Genomic DNA, 23,919 nt, shown 5'->3' with positions numbered 1-23,919 from the left:
GGCATATGTGGGGCTGCATCTGGGAGGCTACAGGCTGGTGGTCCAGCCTGCTATACTTGTGGCTATTTCCGGTCTTAGTGCTGCAGAGCCATTCAGAACCTGCCCATTGAGGGGGCAGCACCTATCTCAGGTGGCCCCAGCCCCACACCGCTTACAGAATGGGGCCCTTGGAGAAGCATGTGGCTCTATGCGTTGCCCCTCTCTACAGACACTCCCCCGCAGCACCCACTGGTCACAGTTCTCTGTTCCCGGCCAATGGGGGTGCTTGCAGATAGGAGCAGTGTGTGGAGACCCCTGTCCTCCTTGAGTCCATAGCAGGCATGCTGGCTATTCCAGGAGCAGCATGGGGCTGGGGAAGCAGAGCTGCCCTGCTACGCTGCTGCGTTAGGTAGAGCAGCTCTTCTGATAGGCTCTGGAAATCACCGGCCTGGAAGGGACCTTGAGAAGTCATCTGGCCTGGCCCCCTGCACTCCTGGCAAGACTAACCATCTAACCTGCTCTTAACCATCTCTAATGGTGGAGATCCTACAGCCTCCTTAAGCAACTTATTCCAGTGCCTAATACCCTGACAGAAATGGGTGGGGATGGGACAAGAGGCAGGGGAAGCCTGGGGCTGGGGAGGCTGGGCATATGGGGGTGTGTGCAGAAGACAGGGGCCGTGGGCCATGTTTGCTCCAGGGGGGTGGGCACTTGATAGCAAGTGCTCCAGGGGGCTGGACCATGGGCTGCCTGTGCTAGGAGGTGGAGGGTCTACAGATCACCCATGCTCCATGAGGGCTGGGGAAGGCTGCAAGCCACCCATGCTTGGGCTGGGAGGGCTGCCCCTCTAGGGGGGGGCTTGGCTGCCATGGGTGGCAGGGGCAGGGTCACAGGCAGAAAGGGCGAGGCTGAGGGCTTGCCTCCCCCAACCCTAGATTCATCCACCACCCAGGGTCCAACCTAAAGCTCCTTGGGTGCAATTTAAGCCCACTGCTTCTTGTCTTTTCCTCAGGGGTTAAGAAAAATCATTTTCATCCCTCCTCCTTATAACAACCTTTTACGCACTTGAAAGCTGTTCTGTCCTCTCTGTCATCTTTTTTGCAGGCTAAATAAACCCAGTTCTTTTAATCTTCTCTCACAGGCCATGCTTTCTAGACCTTAAATCACTTCTGTAGCTCTTTTCTGGACCATCTCCAATTTGTCCACATCTTTCCTGAAATGTGTCACCCAGAACTGGGCACAGTACTCCAGCTGAGGCCAATCAGCACAGAATAGTGCCGAAGAATTACTTCCTACGCCTTGCTTACAACACTCCCGTTAATGCATCCCAGAATCATGTTTGCTTTTTTTGCAAGTGTCATACTGTTGACTCATGTTTAGCTTGTAATCCATTATGACCCTCATATTCCTTTCTACAGTATCCTTCCTAGACAGTCACTTCCCATTCTGCATGTGTGAAACTGATTGTTCGTCCCTATGTGGAGCACTTTGCATTTGTCCTTATTGAACTTCATCCTCTTTACCTTAGTCCATTTGTCCAATTTGTCCAGATCATTTTGAATTTATAACCCTAGCCTCCAAAGCACTTGCAACCCCTCCCACCTTGGCATCTTCTGCAAGCTTTACAAGTGTATCCAAATCCAGACTTTTGGCTGAAGATGGTAGTAGTGACTAGGGGTTGTGACATTTGGGAGTAAAGGGTAGGTGTCCTTAGAGGAACAGAATTGCCCAAGCAGACGATAGCATCCATCTCAGTGCTACAGGAGCCAGCCTTCTCTGCTATGTTCATCATAAGCTCTTTGGGCTAGGAATGGTCTTTCTGTGGCATGTGTCCCCAGCGTAGTTCAAGGAGAGCCTGAACAGGCCTCTTGGTGCTACTACAACTAGTCAAGCTAGGAGTCGCACTGTAGCACATGGACTCAGTCACTGGGGTGGGAGAGAGGAGAGTGTGAGAGAGACATTCCCCACCCTGGCTAAAGAAGCAGAGGCTACAGGAGCTCTCTCTACACCAGCTGAAGAGGGGGAGGGGTGTGTGGGGAGGAGCTGTTTACCCAAAGCAAGGGAATGAGGGAGCATTTCCTCTGATTTTAGCAGTGGAGGGGGGAGCTGTGTTCCCTCCACTCTACGCCCCGGGCTTTTCAGCCTTTCGCTGGTCCCCCTCTTCAGGCAGCTGGTCTCCTCGTCCCCACACCCTCTGCTGCAATTGCTTCCCCAGGAAGCAGAAAGAGCCCTGGATGGATGGAGCGGGATTAGTTTCCATCCAGGAGGCAACAGCAGAACTCCCTCCCCCCCGGGACTGGTCTCACTTACGATGGTCTGTGTATATTCTTGCAGCTTGGGCTCATCATAGGGCCTGTTCGCTTTCTTTAAGAGGTCTGAAAGGAACCCCTGCAACAGAAGAGGAGCACGTAAGATTCGTCACAGTGACAAGGCCTTGCTTACGAGGACACAACTCTACTTGCATTGCTGTAGTAAAACCGAGCCCCCTGTTTTTCTTCATGGGGGGGGGGGGAAAGGCACATCTGCTGCTGTGAAGTCTAGCCATAGCGTACAAGGGTTGCAAAGAGACACATCACACCTGTCCAGCCAAGAGCTATAGCCGCAATGCAAGAAAATATTACCGTGGGCTATCCCAGGGGATGCAGTGGCAGGGATCCTTGGCATCCCCACCACTGTGCCAGGCTTAAAGAAGCACCATGCATAGCACAAATTCCTCTACGAGTACCTAGTCCTTAAATACGCCACAGGCATCTCCTCCTGATTGCTTATTGAGGACAAACTTAGCCCCAATGTACACTGACATCAGTGGTGCTGAACCTACTTCCTCTGGGGTTGAATTTGTCTCTATAATCAACAGGGAACAGTTCTCTCACAGCATCACCCAGGAGATTAAGGCATTTCTCACTCTGAATCACCTGCAAAGGAGCCTTCTTGGAAGAGCTCTAAATGCCCTTCCAGAGTGGGAATTGCTTGATCCCTGCTTTGCTCTATGCACCTTGAGAAATACCTGGCCCACAGGTAGTGTAAATTGCAACACAGCTCTGACTTCACTGCAGCCATGCTGATTTGCACCACCTGAGGTCAGGGGCTTGCTCAAAGCCTGCTGGCATAACCCGGTTCAGGCCCTTTTCCTCCTGAAAGACACAAGGTTTTTGAGATCAGGAGCACTTCATCAACCCACTAAGTAAGGCAAACCTGGGAGGAAGGGGGAGCTTCCACTGTTGTACACATATAATACCCTAAGATGCCCTGAGTGACTTTGTCATTTCTGCATCACAGCTGGGCTGCATCTAGACTAGCCAGTTTTTCCGGAAAATCAGCTGCTTTTCCGGAAAAACTTGCCAGCTGTCTACACTGGCCGCTTGAATTTCCGCAAGAACACTGACGATCTCATGTAAGAAATCCGTGCTTCTTGCAGAAATACTATGCTGCTCCCATTCGGGCAAAAGTCCTTTTGCGCAAAAGGGCCAGTGTAGACAGCTCAGATTTGTTTTGCGCAAAAAAGCCCCGATCACAAAAATGGCCATCGGGGCTTTTTTGCGCAAAACTGCGTCTAGATTGGCATGGATGCTTTTCCGCAAAAAAGTGCTTTTGCGGAAAAGCGTCCGTGCCAATCTAGATGCTCTTTTCCACAAATGCTTTTAACGGAAAACTTTTCCGTTAAAAGCATTTGTGGAAAGTCATACCAGTCTAGACGTAGCTCTGGTGTTGGGAGGCTCAGTTTTGTATGGTACGGAGAGCCCTCAAAGCTCCTGAAGCTGCTGAGCACTTCCCATGGGTCAGAAGGGAACAAAGCTTTCTGGAAATGAAGCCGCTGGTGCTCCAGAAGTCAGTAGATTCTAGGAAGTGGAATTTTAACACATGTAGCCTGCAAACAGTCTTATAATGTACAGTAACATAGACACTTTACAGTGAAATGTGCCTTCGGCCACCACCCACAGGGCAAGACAGAAACAGTTGCCTACTCAGCAACAGTGACATTTCTGAAGACTTCACCAAACCGCCATGGAAACTTTGAGGGTCCTTTGCAGTGGTCACTTAAGACAATACAACGCCATAAAGGAGTGGTCCTTGGAGCAAATTCTACTGTTCTATTGCATTTGTGCAACCTCACTTGAATTCAGTGGAGTTGCAGAGAAGTAATTGGGCAGGATTTGACCTTGGGTGTGTCTGGTGAGTTTTATTTCTAGCTGTTTCCGAATAGCTGCAGACATCTGACCTTTATCAGCTCATTTTCCCAAGCTATTTGAATGTACCGTAGCTTCGGTAAGAGCTTCCCAAATGCTTGAATGCTACACAGCCCCCAGACCTAGCTATCCAGAGCCCAGCTCTGTGTCTGCCAGTGTCCATGACCCTTTTCCATTTGGCTTCAATAGCAGGAAGAGGAGGAGCTGCATACCCTGAAACACAATGCAGGCTGAAGTGATCAAGAGCTGCAAAGGGACAGCGGAAGGGATCAAAGCTTAGCTTCTCATAGACCGAGTAATCATAAGCCATTCAAGAGATGTCGACATGCACACACAATGCTTTTCTTAGAGAATGATTCTCAAGAGAGTTATGAGATGGCAAAGAACAGCCCCCACCAACAGCATGGCCCTTTAAAGTCATATCTCCAAGACACTCCATTTATCTCCCACCTTGAGTTCATTGGCTTCTATATACCCACTGCGATCAGTGTCATATTTCCGCCAGGCCTGCAATGGAAATGCCACACATTAGTACAAATGATCCTCCACTGAAAATGCACTCGATTTTGGATAGAGAACGAGGGTTCTTTGATCTAGCAGAGCTGTCCCGTCCATAAGATGGTTTGGGATGACCATCCCAGGCCCTGTGCTTTGGGGGCCCCTGCAGCAGATGCTTCAACTATCCTATGGACAGGCTGGGGTTGGGGCAGCAGCTCACCTCCCACATTTATGCTGGTGGTGGGAGACAGAGCAGCTGCCACAACCTGCTTTCCTCCATCCCACCCTGGCCTCAGGGCACTGCTTCCCACTACCATGGAAAAGTGAGTCAGAGTAGGTGGGGAGGGCAGTGGGGGACTAGAGCAGGCTGCTAGGCTTCCAGCCAATGGGAGCTGTGAGGATTGTGCTGGAGGTGCTGTGCAGAGACCCACACACTGGCCCCAGCAGCTGGCTGCTTTGAGTGGCATGTGGGGGCACAGCAGCCAGGGAGCCTGCCCGAGGGTCCTGCTGGGCCACAGGACATTGGCAGCCCAGAGTATCATGGTGGGTGAAATCCAAAGGTTTGTTGGGCCAGATCCAGCCTGTGGGCCATATTTTGCCTGCTCCTATAAACTGCATCCTTTCCCGTGATAACTGAGCCCCCAGCTGAAGTCAAGCCCTTTAGATCAGAAGCCTGTTTACAGGCTCCCTTCTTCTCAGACATTTGTGTGGACCTAACAAGTCAAAGGCCATTTATCTCTTCAGACCTTCCCATTAATCCTGAGTTGATTGAGCAAAGTATTTTCCTGCTTCCTGGGAAGATGCTACATTTTCTCCCGCACACGGTGTTTCAGTTAAAGATGTCTCCCTCAGTGCTATTCTACTGCCTGTCATGGATTTCCATTACCATCTGGCATGGGGAGAGTTGGTCTCTTGAGTTTTCTGAAGCCTCATCTCTCAGGGGACTGGTTTTATCATCAGAGGAACTAGGTTACCAGAACTGGGTGCAATCAGGGGAAAGAATGGCTAGATTTCATGCTCATTAGTAAACTTGCTATTGGCAGAGTGGGCTGAGTTTAATATTTAATAGTGTCTGCTTACTAAACAATAACTCCACTTGTCTATGAAATGGCAGCAGGGAGGCTCCTATTTCATGGAACCGCATCACATTTGCATGTTGTCCTTGTGATGCTCTGTAGCTTGAGAGAGTGTCCTGTAACCCTCACTGATATATAGCTGTGACATTGCATGTAAAGCAGAGCATGTGAGATATTAGGGGAAAGCCTAGATCTGCTGAAACCTGTTCTATCTAAATATGTGTCTCTTTAGTGCATTTGGAGTTATGATAGTCTGTTGCAGGGTTGTCACTAAAACAGGCTGTAAAATGGAGAATCAGCCAGATATTAGCTCCCCAGAGACAATAGCATGGAGGGATGTCAAACAACCACCAACAGGCAGTGTCCAGCAAAGGAGCTGCAATGCAATGACTCGCCTTCATGAGGTCACACCAGGGGACTTGCTCAGTCTGTCGTAGGAGCTCAGCAAAACCCCCAGACGTGCCTGGATTTGTGTTCTCCAAGCACATGGGAAGAAGGGTTTAAAACAGAACACAGGGACATATGCTTTGCCTTTATCCTTCCCCTACCTATGCTACAAGCAACCAGGACAACAAGAAGACTGAAAACTCCAACAGAGGAAACTAGCCCATATGTCTAGCTTGATACCTGTGTAATATCCCGTGAGGTTAGAAAAACTGCTTAATCTCATTGTTACCCAATCTAATAGGGTTGAGAATTTAAACAGTGCGCTGACATTTTCTTTTCCTTTGGTAACTAACTTTGACTTTTTGTCTATCACTTATAATCACTTAAAATCTATCTTTTGCAATCAATAAACTTGTTTATCTATTTCTCTTTGACAATGAGTTAGCCTGAAGCATCTGGCAATTTGCTTAGGTTTATAAAGGCTAATGTATGTCCATATTCCATTGAGGAAGAGGTGAACCAACTAATACATTTGCCCTGATCCTCCTGAGCAGTGCAAGACAGTATATTCCTGAGGGACAGTGTGAGGTGCTGGGGAGATTTGGCTGGTGCCTTTGTGTAATTCATGAATGACTTTGGAGGCATCCATGCAATCTAGCTTGGTGTGAGGCTCCTCATGTGTCTGTGCTGAGTGACCACAGTGCCTGGAGGGGTTTGCTGCTTGTCAGTAGCAAGGCATTATGAGAGACAGCCCAAGCTGAGAGTTAAGGGGGCGGCACACTCTCTCAGTCCCAGACGGCATCGGGGGATTCCCATCACAACACTTGTTTTCCAGTCATTGTTTTATTTTCTCGCATAGTGTTCAGCTGCTACGCTTCACTAGCTGCTGAAACCTTTCATGTACATATAATATTTATGAAGAACTTTGGAATCTTTCTGCATCAGAGATGCCATGTCACTTTATACTTCGAGAAGGTCTTTTATCCTATTGTCTCAAAGAGCTTTTTAAATTCCTAATCCTAAATATGTTCCTCTGAAGTAGATAAAGGAGATAGGGTCATTTTACCCTCCTCTAAAATGCTGTCACGTCTAGGGTTGCCAGGTGTCTGGTATTGACCTGGACACTCTGTTATTTTCGGCTTCTGTCCGGTAAAAAAAAATTCAGAAAATACTGGACACCTAAAATGTCCAGTATTTTCTGATTTTTTCCCAGCCAGGAGGCGAAAATACTGGGTGCTTACCTGGTTCTGCAGGGAAGCTGAGTGGCCCGGAACAGAAAGAAAAGATGGCTGCTGGCAGCCTGTTAGGTCCAAAGAGCCTCAAAGACATTTCTTAAAAGGGCTATGCTGGTGGTTTTTTTTTTTTTTTTTTTTTAAGCTTAATAACTCTTGGGGGGTTTTTTTTGGTTAACAACTTTGGTCTCCCCTTTTTTTTTCTCATCAGATTTTTTCCCCTAGTATTTTTCTTTTTTTTGGGGGGGGGTGGGGTGTTCGGTATTTTTGGTTAAATCATCTGGCAACCCTAGTCATTTGATGGCACAAAACAGCACTACACAGTTTAGGAAAGAAAGTACTCCTTGCCCCCAAAAAGACCATCCAAATAATACTGGGAGTGAAATGTAGAAAAACAGAATACAAGTATCTAAGCTCCAATTTAGGCAACACACTGGGGCTCACTTCTTTACTCTTCTGAGGCTACATCTTCACTCAACAGAAGACTGACGCTGCTGCAATCAATCTTCCAGAGTTCTATTTGGCAGGTCTATTTAAGACCTCCTAAATCAAACTTGAAGGGTGCACCATTGAGGGCCGATACTCCTGCTCTTGCAAAGACTAAGAGAAGCTGATGGGAGCATTTGCTCCCTTTGGCCTTTCACTGTGGGGATGTCAGGGAAACTGAAATCAAGGTATGTCAACTCCAGCTATGTAATTAATGAAGCTAGAGTTGCATATCTTGCTTTGCTCTTCCCCTTTAGAATAGACCTGAGAAATACCATAAGATCTTTAACGAGGATTAGGCTTCTTCACCTCATTTGCATACTTGGTCCAAAGGCCAGGTCTACACTAAAGAGGAAGGTTGAATCAAGATATGCCACTCCAGCTAGCGAGTCGATGTACCTCGATTCAAATTTCCTCACCGTCACCACAGTGGGAGGCTAACAGGAGCAAAGGGGAGTTTGAGAGGGAGTGCAAGAGATCCCGCTGCTCAACAGGCTGCCAGGAGCGTGTACACCTTTGGCACTTAGTGAGTTTACTTGACTGTTTGTTTGCATTTTGTTTCTGTTTCAGGTGATTTCAGTTACTGTGGCAGTTGGGATTGTGTGTCTGGAAGTGTTTGATCTTTTGTTACCTTGATTACTTTTGATCAGCCTCATCATCAAATGCCCCCTGTATGACTAAAGAGGGGGTAGGCCTAACCTAGCTGAGCAGGTTTTAAAAGCCAGAGTGACCAGGGAAGCAAAGCAGATGGGGAGCTGCAGACAGGAGAGTTTGAAAGAGAGTCCTAATATGGTTAGGAAGACCCATAATACCTGTCGCCAGCACTGCTTCTGTCTCCTCCGCCTGTGCCTGTAGCCAGACAGATCACCTGACCATGGATGCCTCTACCAAGATCCTGGTGTGGTTTTGCAGGGACTGCAGCTTGCAATTCCCACTTACTGAAATCCAGGCTAGGGAGACCTTCCAATGTGAAAGATGCATGCTGGTGGAATCTCTCAGGAAGCATGTTGGTGAACAAGAGGAGGAGGTGGCTAGGCAGAGGAGCATCCGAATCCACAAGGAATTCCTTGAGAGTATTCATGTGGAGACTGCTGAGGAAGTTATCCCATTACCAAAGACTGCTGACACACCACTGGTGGAGGAGATGGCTCTGCCTCTGGGGATATTAGCAACAGGCAGTGCTCCATCCCTGCTTCCAACCCGCTGCCTTGGGGTTTCAAAGTGGCAGTGCCGCACAGCTGATCCCCGGCTCAGCTGTGCGGCACTGCCACTTTGAAGTATCCCTTCTCCACGTTTGCTGCCTTTATCTCATAGAGGCAGTAAAGGGCAGGAGGGGGAAATCCACTAGTAAACTAGTCGACAGACTATGTGATAAGCAAATGCTTGTTGGATAGTCAAATAGTCCTTAACATCCTTAATTTGGACACAGACTGCCTAACCTAGTGAGGAGGGCTTTAAACAAGGTTTGACGGGAGCAGGTGAACAAAGCCCACAGATAAGTGAAAAACATGGAGACCTGGGAGATGGGTCAGAAATGGGAGGGAGTATGAGCTGTATCAGCAGAGATAAAGGAGGGGTTAGGCAGAACTGGGGGGCAAAATCAAATCAATATCTTAGATACTTGTATATAAATGCAAGGAGTATGGGAAATAAGCAGGAAGAACTTGAAATGCTAATAAATAAACACAGCTATGACATAGTTGGTGTGACAGATCTCCCTATGCTTTCTGAAATGTACTTATGAAAACAAATGTGCATAATTCAAAGATGCTTTGGACAAATTGCCTCATGTAATCTGTCAATCTTAATGTCTTAATCCGCTGGATCTGTTTATCTTATTTTGGTGTGTGTATCATTCTTGTGTGTTAAATTAGACATATGGGCTGCGTCTAGACTGGCAAGTTTTTCTGCAAGAGCAGCTGCTTTTGCAGAAAAACTTGCCAGCTGTCTATACTGGCCGCTTGAATTTCTGCAAGAACACTGACGATCTCATGTAAGATTGTCAGTGTTCTTGCGGAAATACTGTGCTGCTCCCGTTCGGACAAAAGCCCTCTTGCGCAAATGCTTTTGCACAAGAGGGCCAGTGTAGACAACGCGGTATTGTTTTGCCCAAAAAAGCCCTGATCGCAAAAACGGCGATCGGGGCTTCCTTGCACAAAACCGTGTCTAGATTGGCACGGACGCTTTTCTGCAAAAAGTGCTTTTGTGGAAAAGCATCCGTGCCAATCTAGATGCTCTTTTCTGCAAATGCTTTTAACAGAAAAACTTTTCCGTTAAAAGCATTTAGGGAAAATCATGCCAGTCTAGACGTAACCATGGGGTATGGAATGGTTTATGGGTCTTAAATGTATAAATGAAGGGTATTTCAAAGGCTGAGATGCCTCAATGTCTGGACTAGGGATGTTAAATTTGGAGTAACTGACTAATCGAATAGTGGATGCAATTTGCACCGACTATTTGATTAGTCAATAGGGTGCCTCCGCCTTTGAATTGTAGCTTTAAAGGCAAAAGCGCTGCAGGATCCTGGGGTCAGCAGAACAGTGTTCCGCTGGCCCTGTGCTCCTCACGGCATTTCAAAGCATCAGTGCTGCATGGAGCCAGGGTCAGCTGAGGACGCTCCCACTGACCCCGAGCTCCGTGCGGTGCAGCTGCTTTGAAACGCCACAGGGAACCCAGCATCAGGCTCCACACAGTGTTTAAAAGTGACAGCGCTGGTGCTTTGAAATGCTGTGTGCAGCTTGGAGACACCCCAGCTGACCCCAGGCTGCACACAGTGTTTCAAAGCGGCAGTGCTGCTTGAAGTCCAGGGTCTATCCTCAGGCTCCGGCCACAGGCTCCACATGGCACTGCTGCTTTGAAGTACCCGCTCCTCTTTCTGATAGAGGCAGCAAGGGTTGGGGGAAGCAAATAGTCAACTAGTCGTTTACATCTCTAGTCTGGGCAATCATATGCAAATAGCCTTTTGTCCTTAAGTCTTAGCAGTGGTTGGTAGGGACTGGCCAGGTGACTTCCTATGCAAATAGGGGATCTTTAAAAACAAAAGGAAAGGAGTGTTTTGTCTTTGGCTGGGACACCTGAGGGAAGAAATCAAAGACCCCGGGGTGTGGAACAGCCCTGGTTTGGAAAGCTTAACTGGAAAAGAATCAGTTTTAGGGTGAAGTTGTAATAAGACTGAATACTAAGGTTGCAGTGTTAGTTAGCTAAGCGTTTTCTGTTTTAATCTACTTTGCTCTGCCTAGTCTCACTTATCACTTCAATCCTACTGCTTGTACTTAATAAGATCACTTTTGTTTTCTATCAAACCCAGTGTAAATAATTGTTATCTGGGGGGGAGGGGCAATCAGTGTGTACATTCCTCCTTTCATTGCTAACGGGGACTTATATAAATACTTATTTGGGGGTACTGATTCCATTTGGGGAGTGGTATCCTAGGAAGCTGGGCCCTAAACTGCACTTTCCTTAAATATGAAGAGATTTGGTGTCTGTACTATTTCTTGGGGAGGGGGAACATTGCTCTCAGCTTGGTACATTGGCTAAGGAAGAACAGCGGAGATGGCTCAGCAGGACCAGGTGGTAAGAAGCCCCAGGGAGTAGGAAGGTGAGTGGCAGTAGCTTTGTCAGGACTCTGGAAACCACCCCGAAGGGTCTTCTGTGACCTCACCCCATCACAGTTGGTATCACAGGGTATGTCTACACTACCACCCTAGTTTGAACTAGGTTGGTAATGTAGGCAACCGGAGTTGCAAATGAAGCCCGGGATTTGAATTTCCCGGGCTTCATTTGCATATTGCCGGGCGCCGCCATTTTTAAATGTCCGCTAGTGCGGACTCCATACCCTGCGGCTACACGCGGCACAGACTAGGTAGTTCGGATTAGGCTTCCTATTTCACTAGGAGTAACCGTAGTTCTGGTAAAAGGGGTAAAAAACAAGAGTGATGTCATGCTAAGGATCTACTACAGGCCACTTACCCAGGCAAAAGAGGTGGATGAGGCTTTTTTTTAAACTAACAAAATCATCCAAAGCACAGGATTTGGGGGTGATGGGGGACTTCAACTATCCAGATGTAAATTGGGAAACTAACACAGCAGGGCACAGATTAACCAATAAGTTCTTGGACTGCATTGGAGATCATTTTTTTAATTTCAGAAGTTTGAGAGACCTACTGGGGGAAGCTTTTCCATATTGGATTTTAACAAATAGGGAGGAACCGGCTGAGAATTTGAAAGTGGAAGGCAGCTTGGGTGAAAGTGATCATGAAATCATAGAGTTCACGATTCAAACGAACGGCAGAAATAGGAACAGCAAAATAGAGACAATGGATTTCAGGAAGGGAGATTTTAGTTAACTCAGAGCTGGTAGATAACGTCTGATGGGAAGCAAGACTAAGAGGAAAAACAACTGAAGAGAGTTGGCAAGCCCTGACTAGAACCATTAATCACCTTCCATGGCTCAAAGCCCTCTCGCTGTTCTTCCTCTTCAAATTCTTGAAAGAGGTAAAATAACTGATTTTAAGTGCCCAGGAATTTAGAACATTCTATTGCAAAGTGAATTTCAGCAGCACAATGCAAGAGGAGACCTCCTCCCCTTCCACAATGAAGCACATCCCACTCATGAATAGCATTGGAGTATTGAGTCCAGATTCCTGGCTAGGACTCGGGAGTTTAAAAAAAAGGGGGGGAGGAGGGGAGAGAGAACTCCAAAAGGGCAACAAAAATGATTAGGGGTTTGAAATAGCTGCCATATGACGAAAGATTAAAAAAGACTGGGGCTTTTCATCTTAGAAAAGAGGAGTCTATGGGGGGATTGGATAGAGGTCTATAAAATCATGACTGGTGTGGAGAAAGTGAATAAGGAAAAGTTATTTACTTGTTCCCATAACATAAGAACTAGAGGTCACCAAATGAAATGACTAGATAGCAGGTTTAAAACAAACAAAAGGAAGTACTTCATGCAACACACAATCAACCTGTGGAACTTCTTGCCAGAGGATGTTGTGAAGACCAGAACTTTCACAGGGTTCAAAAAAGAACTAGATAAATGCATGGAGCTTAGGCCCATCAGTGGCTATTAGCCGGGCTGGGCAGGAATGGTGTCCCTGGCCTCTGTTTGCCAGAAGCTGGGAATGGGCGACAGGGGAGGGATCACTTGATGGTTCCCTGTTCTTTTCATTCCCTCGGAGGGCACCTGGCATTGGCCACTGTAGGAAGACTGTACACTGGGCTCGATGGACCTTTGATCAGCTCCAGTGTGGCCATTCTTAGGTTTAAAAATGCCATCCCAGGGTTTACAGTGTGACTTGGGCCATGCCTTTGGAGATTAGACAGTGCTTGAGCTCCATGGACACCAGTGTTGTGCAGGTGTGATCAGTTAAGCTTCTAGATTGAAAGTATACCAGAGTTTCTAGGTCTTTGGGGTTAGTAACCAGCCAGCACTGATCTGAGAGAGCAGGGGTGTTCCCACAGTCCACTTTGTGCTCATCATAAATTATGTATCTAGTTCAGGTACTTGTCCCCTTAATAAAGTGCAATAGGAGACAAAGCCTATGCCGTAGGCTTTCTGTGGCAGGCCCCGTCTCTCTCTGTATTCACTCATTATAGCTCCACTTGTGAACTGCTTACCACAGGCGACAAAAAGGACAAACAAAACTACTATGTTGAGGTGTAGGGCCAATACAGCTCCTATTTAAATCTATGGCAAAACTGCCATGGACTTTAATGGCATCAAGATTTGGCATGTTGTGTCCATAGCTGTACAATGTGCTCACTGAGTGGGAGAGCAGAACTGCAGCTGACATAAAGCTCTGTCTCTTCCAGGTAAAACATTCAGAGGAAGCTAACATGGCTGCTGGACAGAGAGCCTGGACAAAGATTTCACTAGGCAGCATTCTTTAGGAACAACCACTGCCTTCTCCCTGATAACAGTTCAAGTATATTCCTTCTACCCTGCTTGACTGCCCCATTCTTCACCCACCCTAAGCTCCTAAAATGCAGGAGAAACATTCTACGTAATTGATTGGGATTTAAGAAGTTGCAGGCCAAATTCCTTATTCAGCTTAGGGTTGCCAGATACTTTCAGAAAAAATACCGAACGTGGCAGGGAAAAAAAATTGTTTGAGGAAAAAAGAAAAACAAACGGAACCAAAGTTGTTGAGCTAGTGCAACCCCCCGTCCCTCCCAAAACCCTCACTGAAAAAAAGGGGCACTGCGCCTTTAAATCCTATCGCTTGCCGCTGCCTCCACCCCTACCAGATGCTGCAGGGGAGGAATGTCCCAAGCAGCCTTCCGTACAAGAAAAACAGAAAATACCAGACATTTCACATGTTCAGTATTTTCTATTTTTATTTACTTTTATTTATTTTTAATATTTTATTTTAATATTTATTTTTATTTCTCTTTACCGGACAGAGGCTGCCAATACTGGACACCTGGCAACTCGAATTCAGCTCTTGAATTCAGTGGAAATTTAACCTAAGGAGGGCTTCAGGAACTGTTTCTGATAGAATAATAATTTAAAAAATCTGCTTTTTACTTACCTCCATGAATTCGGAGCTGGATCCAACATGCTGTCTGAAACACAAGAGGAAGTTCTCCTCTGTAGGCAGGATTTGAGCCAGCTGGGCGTAGGGGAGACAGCAAAGCCATCAGTGAGTAGAGTAGAAGGCAAGTCACACAACATACAGAGAATGCTTAGCCCCGTGGTCCCCAACACGGTGCCCGTGGGCGCCATTTGCATGCGCCCGCCAGGTGCTCAGGGCTGGCCTGGCCCCGGGCACGTGGCGCGGCACTTGCGGGAAGCGTCGGCCCCGGGCTCGCGGCGCTTGCAGGGAGGAGGGGGGGAAGCGCCGGCCCCGGGCGCGCGGCGCTTGCGCGTGGCTATGGGGGGGCCCTGGCCCTGGGCGTGTTCCTATGGGGGGGCCCCGGGCACCTGGCTATGGGGGGGCCCCCGGCCCTGGGCATGCGGCTATGGGGGGGAGCTGCCCCCGGGCGCACAGCTATGGGGGGGCGCCCCCGGGCGCGCAAGTGTCCCCACCCCCTGGCACCCGGCGGGCGAACGGCCACGCCCCCTGGCGCCCGACAACCTCAAAAGGTTGGGGACCACTGGCTTAGCCCATCCCACTGGTGTGTAGGAGGTGCAGAATGGGATTGGGTTTCATTCTTACAGCATCTTCGTAATTCTTGCTGCTTTCATGTTATACATATATTGTTCATTCTCTCTCTTTCTCTCTCACTCTTAATTTGTTGTTTCGCTTACCCTAAAATAAATCATCCAGACTGAAAGAGTATGGTTGCTCTTTGAGCATGGAAAGAACATAGCAAATCACATCTCCATTGTTTGCAATAATTCCTAGAGAAAGGAATTACGTTTCAAATCTTCTATATCTTTTGTCCTCTGCCTAAGGAATATCATTAACAGAGTACCTGTTACATTTCTCTCTAGTGACTAGTTCACTAGGGAATAAGAGCCTACTGCTGGTACCAGGTAATAGAGTTAACTGAAGCCATTAGCTCCAGTGACTGAGGTCTATGCTTTTGTGTTCAGGTCCTGGCCTTATATTTTGCTGACAACCTAGAATGAGGTTTGTTGCACTGTAATGCAACACACTTTTTACATTAATAAGGAAGTCTGAAAGTATTGTGGCTCCTTTTTACTTTGTTGCATTAATATCCTTGATGTTGCTGAACCCAGCTCTTGGAATCAAGTTAGCTGATTAAATGCTGACACAGAACTAACTGGGGAAGGCTAGTCACACTAAATACTTTGTTCTACCTAAAGTTTTTGTAAAAGTGTCTGTTTTACACTTTAATTTTTGGTTATCCAGAAAAAGTGGGGCAAAAACAAAGTCACCTGGGAAGGCAAAAGAGTCCTAAAAATCCACTTTCATCATTGACAGACACTGTTTACAACTTGAGTTTCTTTCCATTTGGACAGGGGAAAACAAGCTAGACAGGTTCATGTGTGCTCCTTGTCAATTTCGCTTCTTGAGTCCTAAGGCAGAAAAACCTGGTGCTGCAAGGTTGGGGTTTCAAGCACAGGAGGGAACTGTTTATATCCAGATAAAACACTATTTTAGTGACATTTTTAAAGGAAACCCAATTAACAATATCAACAATGGAATTAGGAACTTTTTCACCAAACCTTACATTTCAAGCCTTAAAGTACCTAACATTACCCCTTTAAAAATCAAGGCAGTTAGCTCCGAAGCCAATTGTTTCAAAGAAGATTAACAATTTGTAGATAAAACTGAGACCAAAAATTTGTGAGGAATCTCTGTTTTTCCAATCATTCAGTTCTCCTGGTCCACCTGCCTTTTGCTGCCCTTTTCACAGCTGTCTACTAAACTTTGAGTCATTTCTCCCAAGATATGTCAGTACTGTAATGAAAGGGCTGGGCAACTTTTAATAAGGCCCGTGCAGGCAAACAGCTGGAAAGATTTCTTCAAAAGCTCAGGTCGGCATAAGCCTCCTTTTTATTAGGAAACTATTAAAGTGGAGCTTCCAGATAAAGCTGGAGAGTGGGCAGCAGACCTGCAGGAGATAGAGTGACTGACTTTCTTGATTTTTTCACTTAGAGGTAACAGCTGAAAGGAACATGTCCTAGCCACTGAAAACATCCTGGCTATACAGATGGCTTTGTCATGACAGCAGCTCACCAGAGCAATTCATTCTTTCTATAGGTCACACCAAATTCAGACCTGATGTCACTCTACTGATTTCAATGGAGAAGAGTTTGGCTTAACAAGTTCTCAGATACTATAAAGCTGCAAGGATGTAGACTGGGGAGCAAAAGATCTTATACTCCACACTGTCCCTTGTATATACAGTAGCTATACTCGCCAGTCACAGTCTTCCACTCAGAAAGCCAAATGGAGTCTGGCACATTCCATTCATTATGGAAGTGACTAGCTTTAACTGAATTGCAGTCAACCTAAGCCCTGGCAGTGCAAACTAGCAGAGTTGTTGACTTGAGTCCCACGACTTGAACTCGAGTCCGACTTAAGTCGCTTAGGTGACTCGACTTGAGACTCGACTTGGGTTCATTGTTTATGACTTGAGACTTGCTAATTTTGCTAAATCGACTTGGTGAAAAAATTGTCCGAAAATGCCGATATTGCTGGCTTGTACAAAAGTGACTTGACATTTTTTAAATTAAGACTTGAGACTCGACTTGGGAATTGACTCGAAAGTGACTTTAGAGACTCGAGACGCAACTTGAGACTTGAACTGTAGCGACTTGAGACTCAACTTGGACTTGACAATGACGACTTGAAGACAACACTGCAAACTAGCTGCACTGATTGGGAGGAAGAGCTGAGCTATAGCATGGAGCTACAAGGCCAGGCCAGGACTTTGGGCATCTGCCATGCCATGACTAACATCAGAGCAGAGAGCAGTAAGCGACTGGGGAGCTGTGGGCAGAGAGCCCAATGAAGATGTCGCCAGGCCCAGAGCCAGCTGTGAGTGCCATCCCTAGGCTCCAGGAAGGTTACCCTTGTACCATTTCCCCTTATTTTTCTCACAGTTGCTGTTTAGTAAATTGTGCAGGGTGTAAGCTATTGCACTGATCCCTGGGTCAGAGGTGTGGCCAATGCAGAGACTTGGACTAAGTGACCATGACAAGACTACAGAACATAACATAAGCATGGCCAGATGTAGCCCAGTGTCCTTTCTTCTGACAGTGGCCAGTGCCAGGTGCCCCAGCCAGAAGGAGTGAACAGAACAGGGAATCATCAAGTGATCTTGATGCATTAATGACTAGGGTTTAATCTCCCAGGAACCCTGGGCCCACCCTCATTATGGGTAACAAACATTCTGTTGCACGGAGCATTGACGAAGAGTCCTCAAGGGCAGACAGACTTCTGGGTAAAGGGAGTGGGGAAAAAGGACTTAGGTCTTTTTACTATCTGATTCCACTGCAGTAGTACAGAAGCCAGAAAAGTTCCCCATGCCAGTGGGACCATACCCCCACATACACTGAGCTGCCACCACCTGTACTAAAGAAGGAAGCATTAGCAGATTTGAACATCTTTTATGGGAGGCAGTGTTACCCAGCAGGCAGAGCACTGAACTGGAAATCAGGACACCTTGGTTATATTCCCAGTTCTGTCACTGGTCTGATGAGTGACACCACACAAGTCACTCTGCTGCTCTGTGTGAGCCTCAATTTCCCCTGTCAAATAGCAATTACGAATTTCAGTACAAGAGCCTGCTATTATATCGACCAGCCATGACAGAGCAAAATATTGAGATTCCCCACTATCTAGAATGCAGCTCACACTCATCTGAGCAGTCAAATATTAGTGCTAAATATATTTCAGTCTTATATTAATGTAATATAGCAGGTGGAAACACAGAAAAGCCAACTCCAAGTGACCAGCCAGTTTACAAAAGTGCTCAGCAGACCACCATCTGGGGCCTTATTAAAACAATATGGCAGTAGTAATGCAAAATGGATTCAACTTTGATACCTCATCTCAGGGATGATTTTATACTACTGGCCTTGAAAAATCAGCTTAATCTTTGACCAAAGAGTTGATATAACCCTTTATAACCCTTCTCAAATCTTATTCCAGTGGTGTCATTTTTATTATGAGTAGTCCTGTGGCACCTTAGAGAGTAGCATTTTTATTGTTCCTGTCTAATGCTTATCTGCATCTCTTTAAGCTCTTGGATTTAATAATTTCCTGCAGCAGTGAGAACTGGGTCTCCTGGGTTCAGTTCTGGTCACTCCAATATAGCAGAGATAAAATTAGTCCAGGAAAAGGCAGCAGAAATTATTAGAAGCCTAGAGAGACTATATGAAGATAAATTTAAAAAATTAAGATGTTTTTCTTTAGAAAGGAAAGAAGGTGAATGAGGGTGAATATAAAATAATGACTGGAAGAGAGGAAGGTTCCTATTTATCCATTTCCATACCAAGAAAGCAAAGAGGCAGACAATGAAATTAAAAGGGAATAAATTCTACAGCTGGACACAAGCTAACACACTAGCTGCTAAGGGTTCAGGAAATATTTTTGTCATGGCTATTTGATTGTACTATTGTCCATGTAGTAGGGACAATGGTATTTTCAAAGGTGCTTAACAGAATCAGGTGGTCAGATCCCATAGAAATCCAATGGACACCCAAGTCCTGGAGGCTGCTTTGACAAGACAGAGCTGAATGCAACATATGGCAGGAGTCACACTCCTCACCTCCAGAGTGCAAGAGGATCCAAGTGCCCACGCTAGGATCTAATCCCCCAGCACAGGTGGGACATCCTGTTTCCTGTGAAACCAGTGACAGGTCTCCCACGGACTTCAATAGAGCCATGATTTAACCCTGAGCACAGTCATATCATTGGGTATGTCTACACTTGCTCCCTATCTTGAGATAGGGTTGCAAATGTAGTGTACTGAAATTGCTAATGAAGCGCGGGATTTAAATATCCCGTGCTTAATTAGCATAATCGCATCCAGCCGACATTTTGAAATCACATTATTTCAAAATAAAATGCCTCGTGTAGCAGCGTTATTTCGAGAGAAAACCCTTCTCTCGAAATAACTGTTAAACCTCATTGTATAAGGAATAACAGTTATTTCGAGAGAGGGGTTTTCTCTCGAAATAACACTGCTACACAGGGCGTTTTATTTCGCAATAATGCAATTTCAAAATGGTGGCTGGATGCGATTATGCTAATTAAGTGCGGGATATTTAAATCCCGTGCTTCATTAGCAATTTCGGCACACTACATTTGCCTCCCTATCTTGAGATAGGGAGCAAGTGTAGACATACTGTCACTTTATTGGATTGTGAGGGGAGCAGCCGGGTCACTGCTGCATCCATGGGGAGATGTTTGCCCCAAAAGTGGTACCAAGGGGGCCATGTGAGGGGTCAAACAAAAGCTACTTTCTTCTGATTCTGTATCTGCTCTTCACATATCTGTATAATGTCTGTGTGTGTAGTTAGGAATCTGTACCCTGTATGGAGACTGGAAGTCTCTCTGAATGTGGTTGAGCATTGGGCAAAGCCTGGCCTATGGACATGCTAATTAGCAAGGCCCTGTGGGACAATAGCACTCAAGGGGCCAAGGACACACCTCGGGAATGGTGATCGACACCTATGGGCTACCAGCAGGGAACACAGTGATAGGCCGCTGGCCAGGAGACCTGCTGCAGCCAAGAAGAGACCAGGAAGGAGGTATAAAGATGCCATGTGGCTGACTCCATCTTGGTACTCAGCTCAGCACTTCATCCCAGAGGCAGCAATGCAGGGATCGAAGAGCCCGGAAGACCTGTGAACCCATCCTGATCCTAGGATGCGCAACAAGGACTTTTAAGCCAGCAGCTGTAACATCTCTGCTAGAGCCTGCATCGAGGACTGGGAGATCCGATGCATGTAATGTACGATACTTTAACAACCTTACTCTCATGCTTTTCTTTCTTGTGGTAATAAACCTTTAGATGGTAGATTCTAAAGAACTGGCTCAGCGTGATTTGTGGGTAAGGTCCAGAGGGTAAATTGACCAGGGATCTGTGGCTGGTTTCTTGGAACCGGACAGAACTCATTCGGGGTACATGGGATTGGGTGCTAAGACCCCCCACCTGTGTATGAGGCCTGGGACCATCTGGGGCACGGATATTACTGGGGTGTCGGAGGAGTTTTGCTCGTGAGGCTTCAGGCAGGCTGCTGAAGCACTCTGTGGGACTGGTGTGTGGCCTATTTGGAGAGGTCACCAGTCTGGGGGCTGTAAGGAGCCCCAAAGTTGAGCAATTCGCCCTGAGCAGACGCCCTCAGCTGTGCGCAGACATGGCCCGGTCCGTCACACATACCCATTGAGATCAGCTTGTGGGGGTGATGTTGGTGCTAGCACCACTTACCTCTGCCATTTCAATTTTGCCATCAGCATTCTTGTCATACTTCTGCATGAACTCCTTCATCTTCTCTGCGAAACTGCCATTCTTAGAGTCCTGTGAACAAAGTGAGAAGGGTTCTCCCTCTTGCACTCCAGCAGGGCCTCTGTCCCCCCCGTCCCTTCCCCCTCTGTGCAGCATGTCTGGTCAGTGCAGTGGCTTTGAAAGCCAAGCTAATCTAAATGAGTTTGAGGTGAGTAATAACCCAACCTCACATCAAGCTAGGAAAGGGAGCTGCCCATGTGTGGGGGTGTCCCTAGCCAACTAACACCAACTTTACAGGCTACTGGACTACAAACTAGGGATGTTAATTAACAATTAATTTACTAGTTGAGTAGTCGGTGTAATTTCCATCAATTGCTCAACTAGTCAATAGGTACTTCTGCATTCCTCCTCTGAAATGTACAAGAGCCCCTGCTGGGCATTTCAAAGGAGGAATGCGGAACTCCTTGTGCAGTCCAGACTAACTCTGGGCTGCATGTGGGTGGCAGCTTTGAAATGTACAAGAGTCCCCAGCAGGGACTCCGTGTGACATTTCAAAGCGGAGGTGCCAGCATGGAGCCTGGGATCAACTCAGAACCCGGGCTGACCCTGGACTCCATGTGGCACTCCTGCTTTGAAATGCTATGGCAGCGTTTCAAAGGGGCAGCGCCACATTGAGCTGACCCTGGACTCCATGTGGCACTCCTGCTTTGAAATGCTATGGCAGCGTTTCAAAGGGGCAGCGCCACATTGAGCTGACCCTGGACTCCATGTGGCACTCCTGCTTTGAAATGCTATGGCAGCGTTTCAAAGGGGCAGCGCCACATTGAGCTGACCCTGGGCTCCATGTGGCGTTGCCCCTTTGAAATGTCCCCTCGACGTTAAGGGCAGTGCCACATGGAGCCCAGGGTCTGCTTCTTGCAGTGCTGCTTTGAAATGCCGGGGCTGAGTTTCAAAGAGGCAGTGCCACACAGTTGATCCCAGGATCAGCTGTGCGGTGATGCCCCTTTGAAATGCTGCCACAAGTATGGCTCCATGCAGTGCTGCTGCTTTGAAGTATCTCCTTTTCCCCCCATCTTTACTGCCTCTGGTAGTCATTTGCTTATCGGATAGTCAACTAGTCCTTAACATCCTTACTGTAAACCCCTATTAATGAGTGTAACACTCACTGCCTGTAGCAGCCCTGATTATGCCAGTGGGGCTCTTCTGGGTGGGAAGAGGCTGTAGGACCAAGCTCTATTACTGTGGTCTCCAAACTTTTTAAGCATGAGATCACTTTTTGAATTTAAGTGCAATCCAGGATCTACCTCAAACCCAAACAGCCTTCCCCCACCTCCTTCCCATCCCTTCTCTGATGCCCCACCCCTGCTCTCTCCATCCTCCCTCCCTTCCCAATCCTCACTCACTTTTAGCAGGCTGGGGCAGGGGGCTGGGATGCAGACTCTGATCTTGGGCTAAAGGATTTGGTGTGTGGGAGGGGTTCTGAGCTGAGCCTGGGGCAGGGAGTTGAGGTGCAGGAGGAGGTTCAGGGGGCAGGCTCTGGGAGGGAGTTTGGGTGCTGGGGGACTCAGGGTTAGGGCAGGGAGTTGAGGTTCAGGAGGAGGCTCTGGGAGGGAGTTTGGGTGCTGGGGGACTCAGGGCTAGGGCAGGGAGTTGAGGTGCAGGAGGAGGCTCTGGGAGGGAGTTTGGGTGCTGGGGGACTCAGGGTTAGGGCAGGGAGTTGAGGTGCAGGAGGAGGTTCTGGGAGGGAGTTTGGGTGCTGGGGGATTCAAGGTTAGGGCAGGGAGTTGAGGTTCAGGAGGAGGCTCTGGGAGGGAGTTTGGGTGCTGGGGGACTCAGGGCTAGGGCAGGGATTTGAGGAGCAGGAGAGGTTCAGGACTGGAGCCACAGCTTAGAATATGGGCTCCAGCTGGATACTGCTTACCACAAGTGGGTTCTGGGTGGTGGTGCAGGGGCCTAAGGCAGGCTTACCCCTACCCTAGCCCTGCACCACTCCCAAAAGCAACCAGTAAACTCTCTCCATCCCTGCCCTCTGCTCTGTGGAGATGGGGTACAGGGTGGTGGGAGGGGCACCCTGACATCAGCACTCCCTCTCCTCTTCTTCCTGTGCCCCGCACAGCAAGCAAGAGGCGGGGGGCATCTCCAAGGCAGAGGGCAGGAACAGCACTGCAGTGCTGAGAGGGGCAGATGAAGTGCTGGCTTCCTGGCCAAACATTTCAGGATCACCTGTCAAAGGATCCAAGATCTACCAGTGGACCCAGAGCTATTACAACTTTTGGTAAAGCTCCCATTAACTTGTGACATCCCATGGCTCCCATGCAGCATCACCAGAGCTCGACAAATACACTCGCCCGCTCGCCGTGGCGAGTAGATTTTGCCAGCTGGCGAGTGCAGGGGCGGAGTGGCCCGGTGGGCCATTGTGACGGGCTGGCCGAAGGCCACACTATGGGCGGCGTGGCACCCATTCACCATGCCGCCCCTGCACCCTGGATCCCCTGCTCTCCCTCTGGCTCTGCGTCACCCTTGCACCCTGCTCCCCCCCGATCCCTGCTCCCCCCCAACTCTGTGTTGTCCGTTCCCTGCACTGCCCCTAGACCCCAATCCCTCTGCCTCTCCTGTTCCCTGTGTCCCATTCCCTGTGCCTCCACCGCACCCCACACCCTGCTCCCCTGATCCCTGCGTCCTTCTGCCTCTGTGCCTCCTGTTCCCCACACCACCCCGTCCCGTCCCCCACCGTTCCCTGCACCCCTCTGGCTCTGTGCTGTCCCTGCACCCTGTTTCCCCTGTGGGTTGGGAGTGAGGGGTGCTTGTCCATAGGGAGGGGCTGGACAGGGCAGGCAAAAGACTGTTGTGATCCAGCAGCAAATGAAAGGAGGCGTTCACTTGAAGCGCCTTTGCCTTTATGGAAAAAAATGAATGAAAATGCTATTTGCTATTTATTTATATTTATTTATTTATAGGGCTAAAATGCTGGGACAAAAAAGAAAAACAAAAATAACCCATTGCAAAATACAAATGTGTAAAAGACAACAAAAAAGGGGGGGGACTGTTTTGTTGGCCCTGGGGGAGGGGAAGCAGCTGGGCTGGACTGTGGGGAGGGGAGGAGGTCAGGAGAAGAAGAAGGAGAAAGGGGAAGGCACCTAGGGACAGGGGTGAAGGAGAGACAAATCCCAGGGGGCCAAGTGGAGACAATGAGGAAAAGGG

At 47.8% G+C, this 23,919-nt stretch overlaps 1 protein-coding gene across 1 annotated transcript in view; it reads right to left on the bottom strand.

Moving 5' to 3' along the window:
* Window positions 1–23,919, bottom strand: part of CALB2 (calbindin 2) — a 59,284-nt gene that overhangs the window by 5,963 nt on the left and 29,402 nt on the right. The window contains exons 3-6 of the mRNA XM_075940654.1: window positions 20,701–20,790; window positions 14,379–14,459; window positions 4,617–4,673; window positions 2,290–2,367 (exon numbers count right to left, since the gene is read on the bottom strand). Coding sequence (XP_075796769.1) covers window positions 2,290–2,367; window positions 4,617–4,673; window positions 14,379–14,459; window positions 20,701–20,790 — 306 coding nt within the window. The remainder of the gene's footprint in view (window positions 1–2,289; window positions 2,368–4,616; window positions 4,674–14,378; window positions 14,460–20,700; window positions 20,791–23,919) is intronic.

This window comes from Pelodiscus sinensis, chromosome 12, assembly GCF_049634645.1.
Source record: "Pelodiscus sinensis isolate JC-2024 chromosome 12, ASM4963464v1, whole genome shotgun sequence".
NCBI classification, from domain to species: Eukaryota; Metazoa; Chordata; order Testudines; family Trionychidae; genus Pelodiscus; species Pelodiscus sinensis.
The sequence above is the reverse complement of the archived record's forward strand: the minus strand, read 5'-3'. Positions and strand labels throughout refer to the sequence as shown.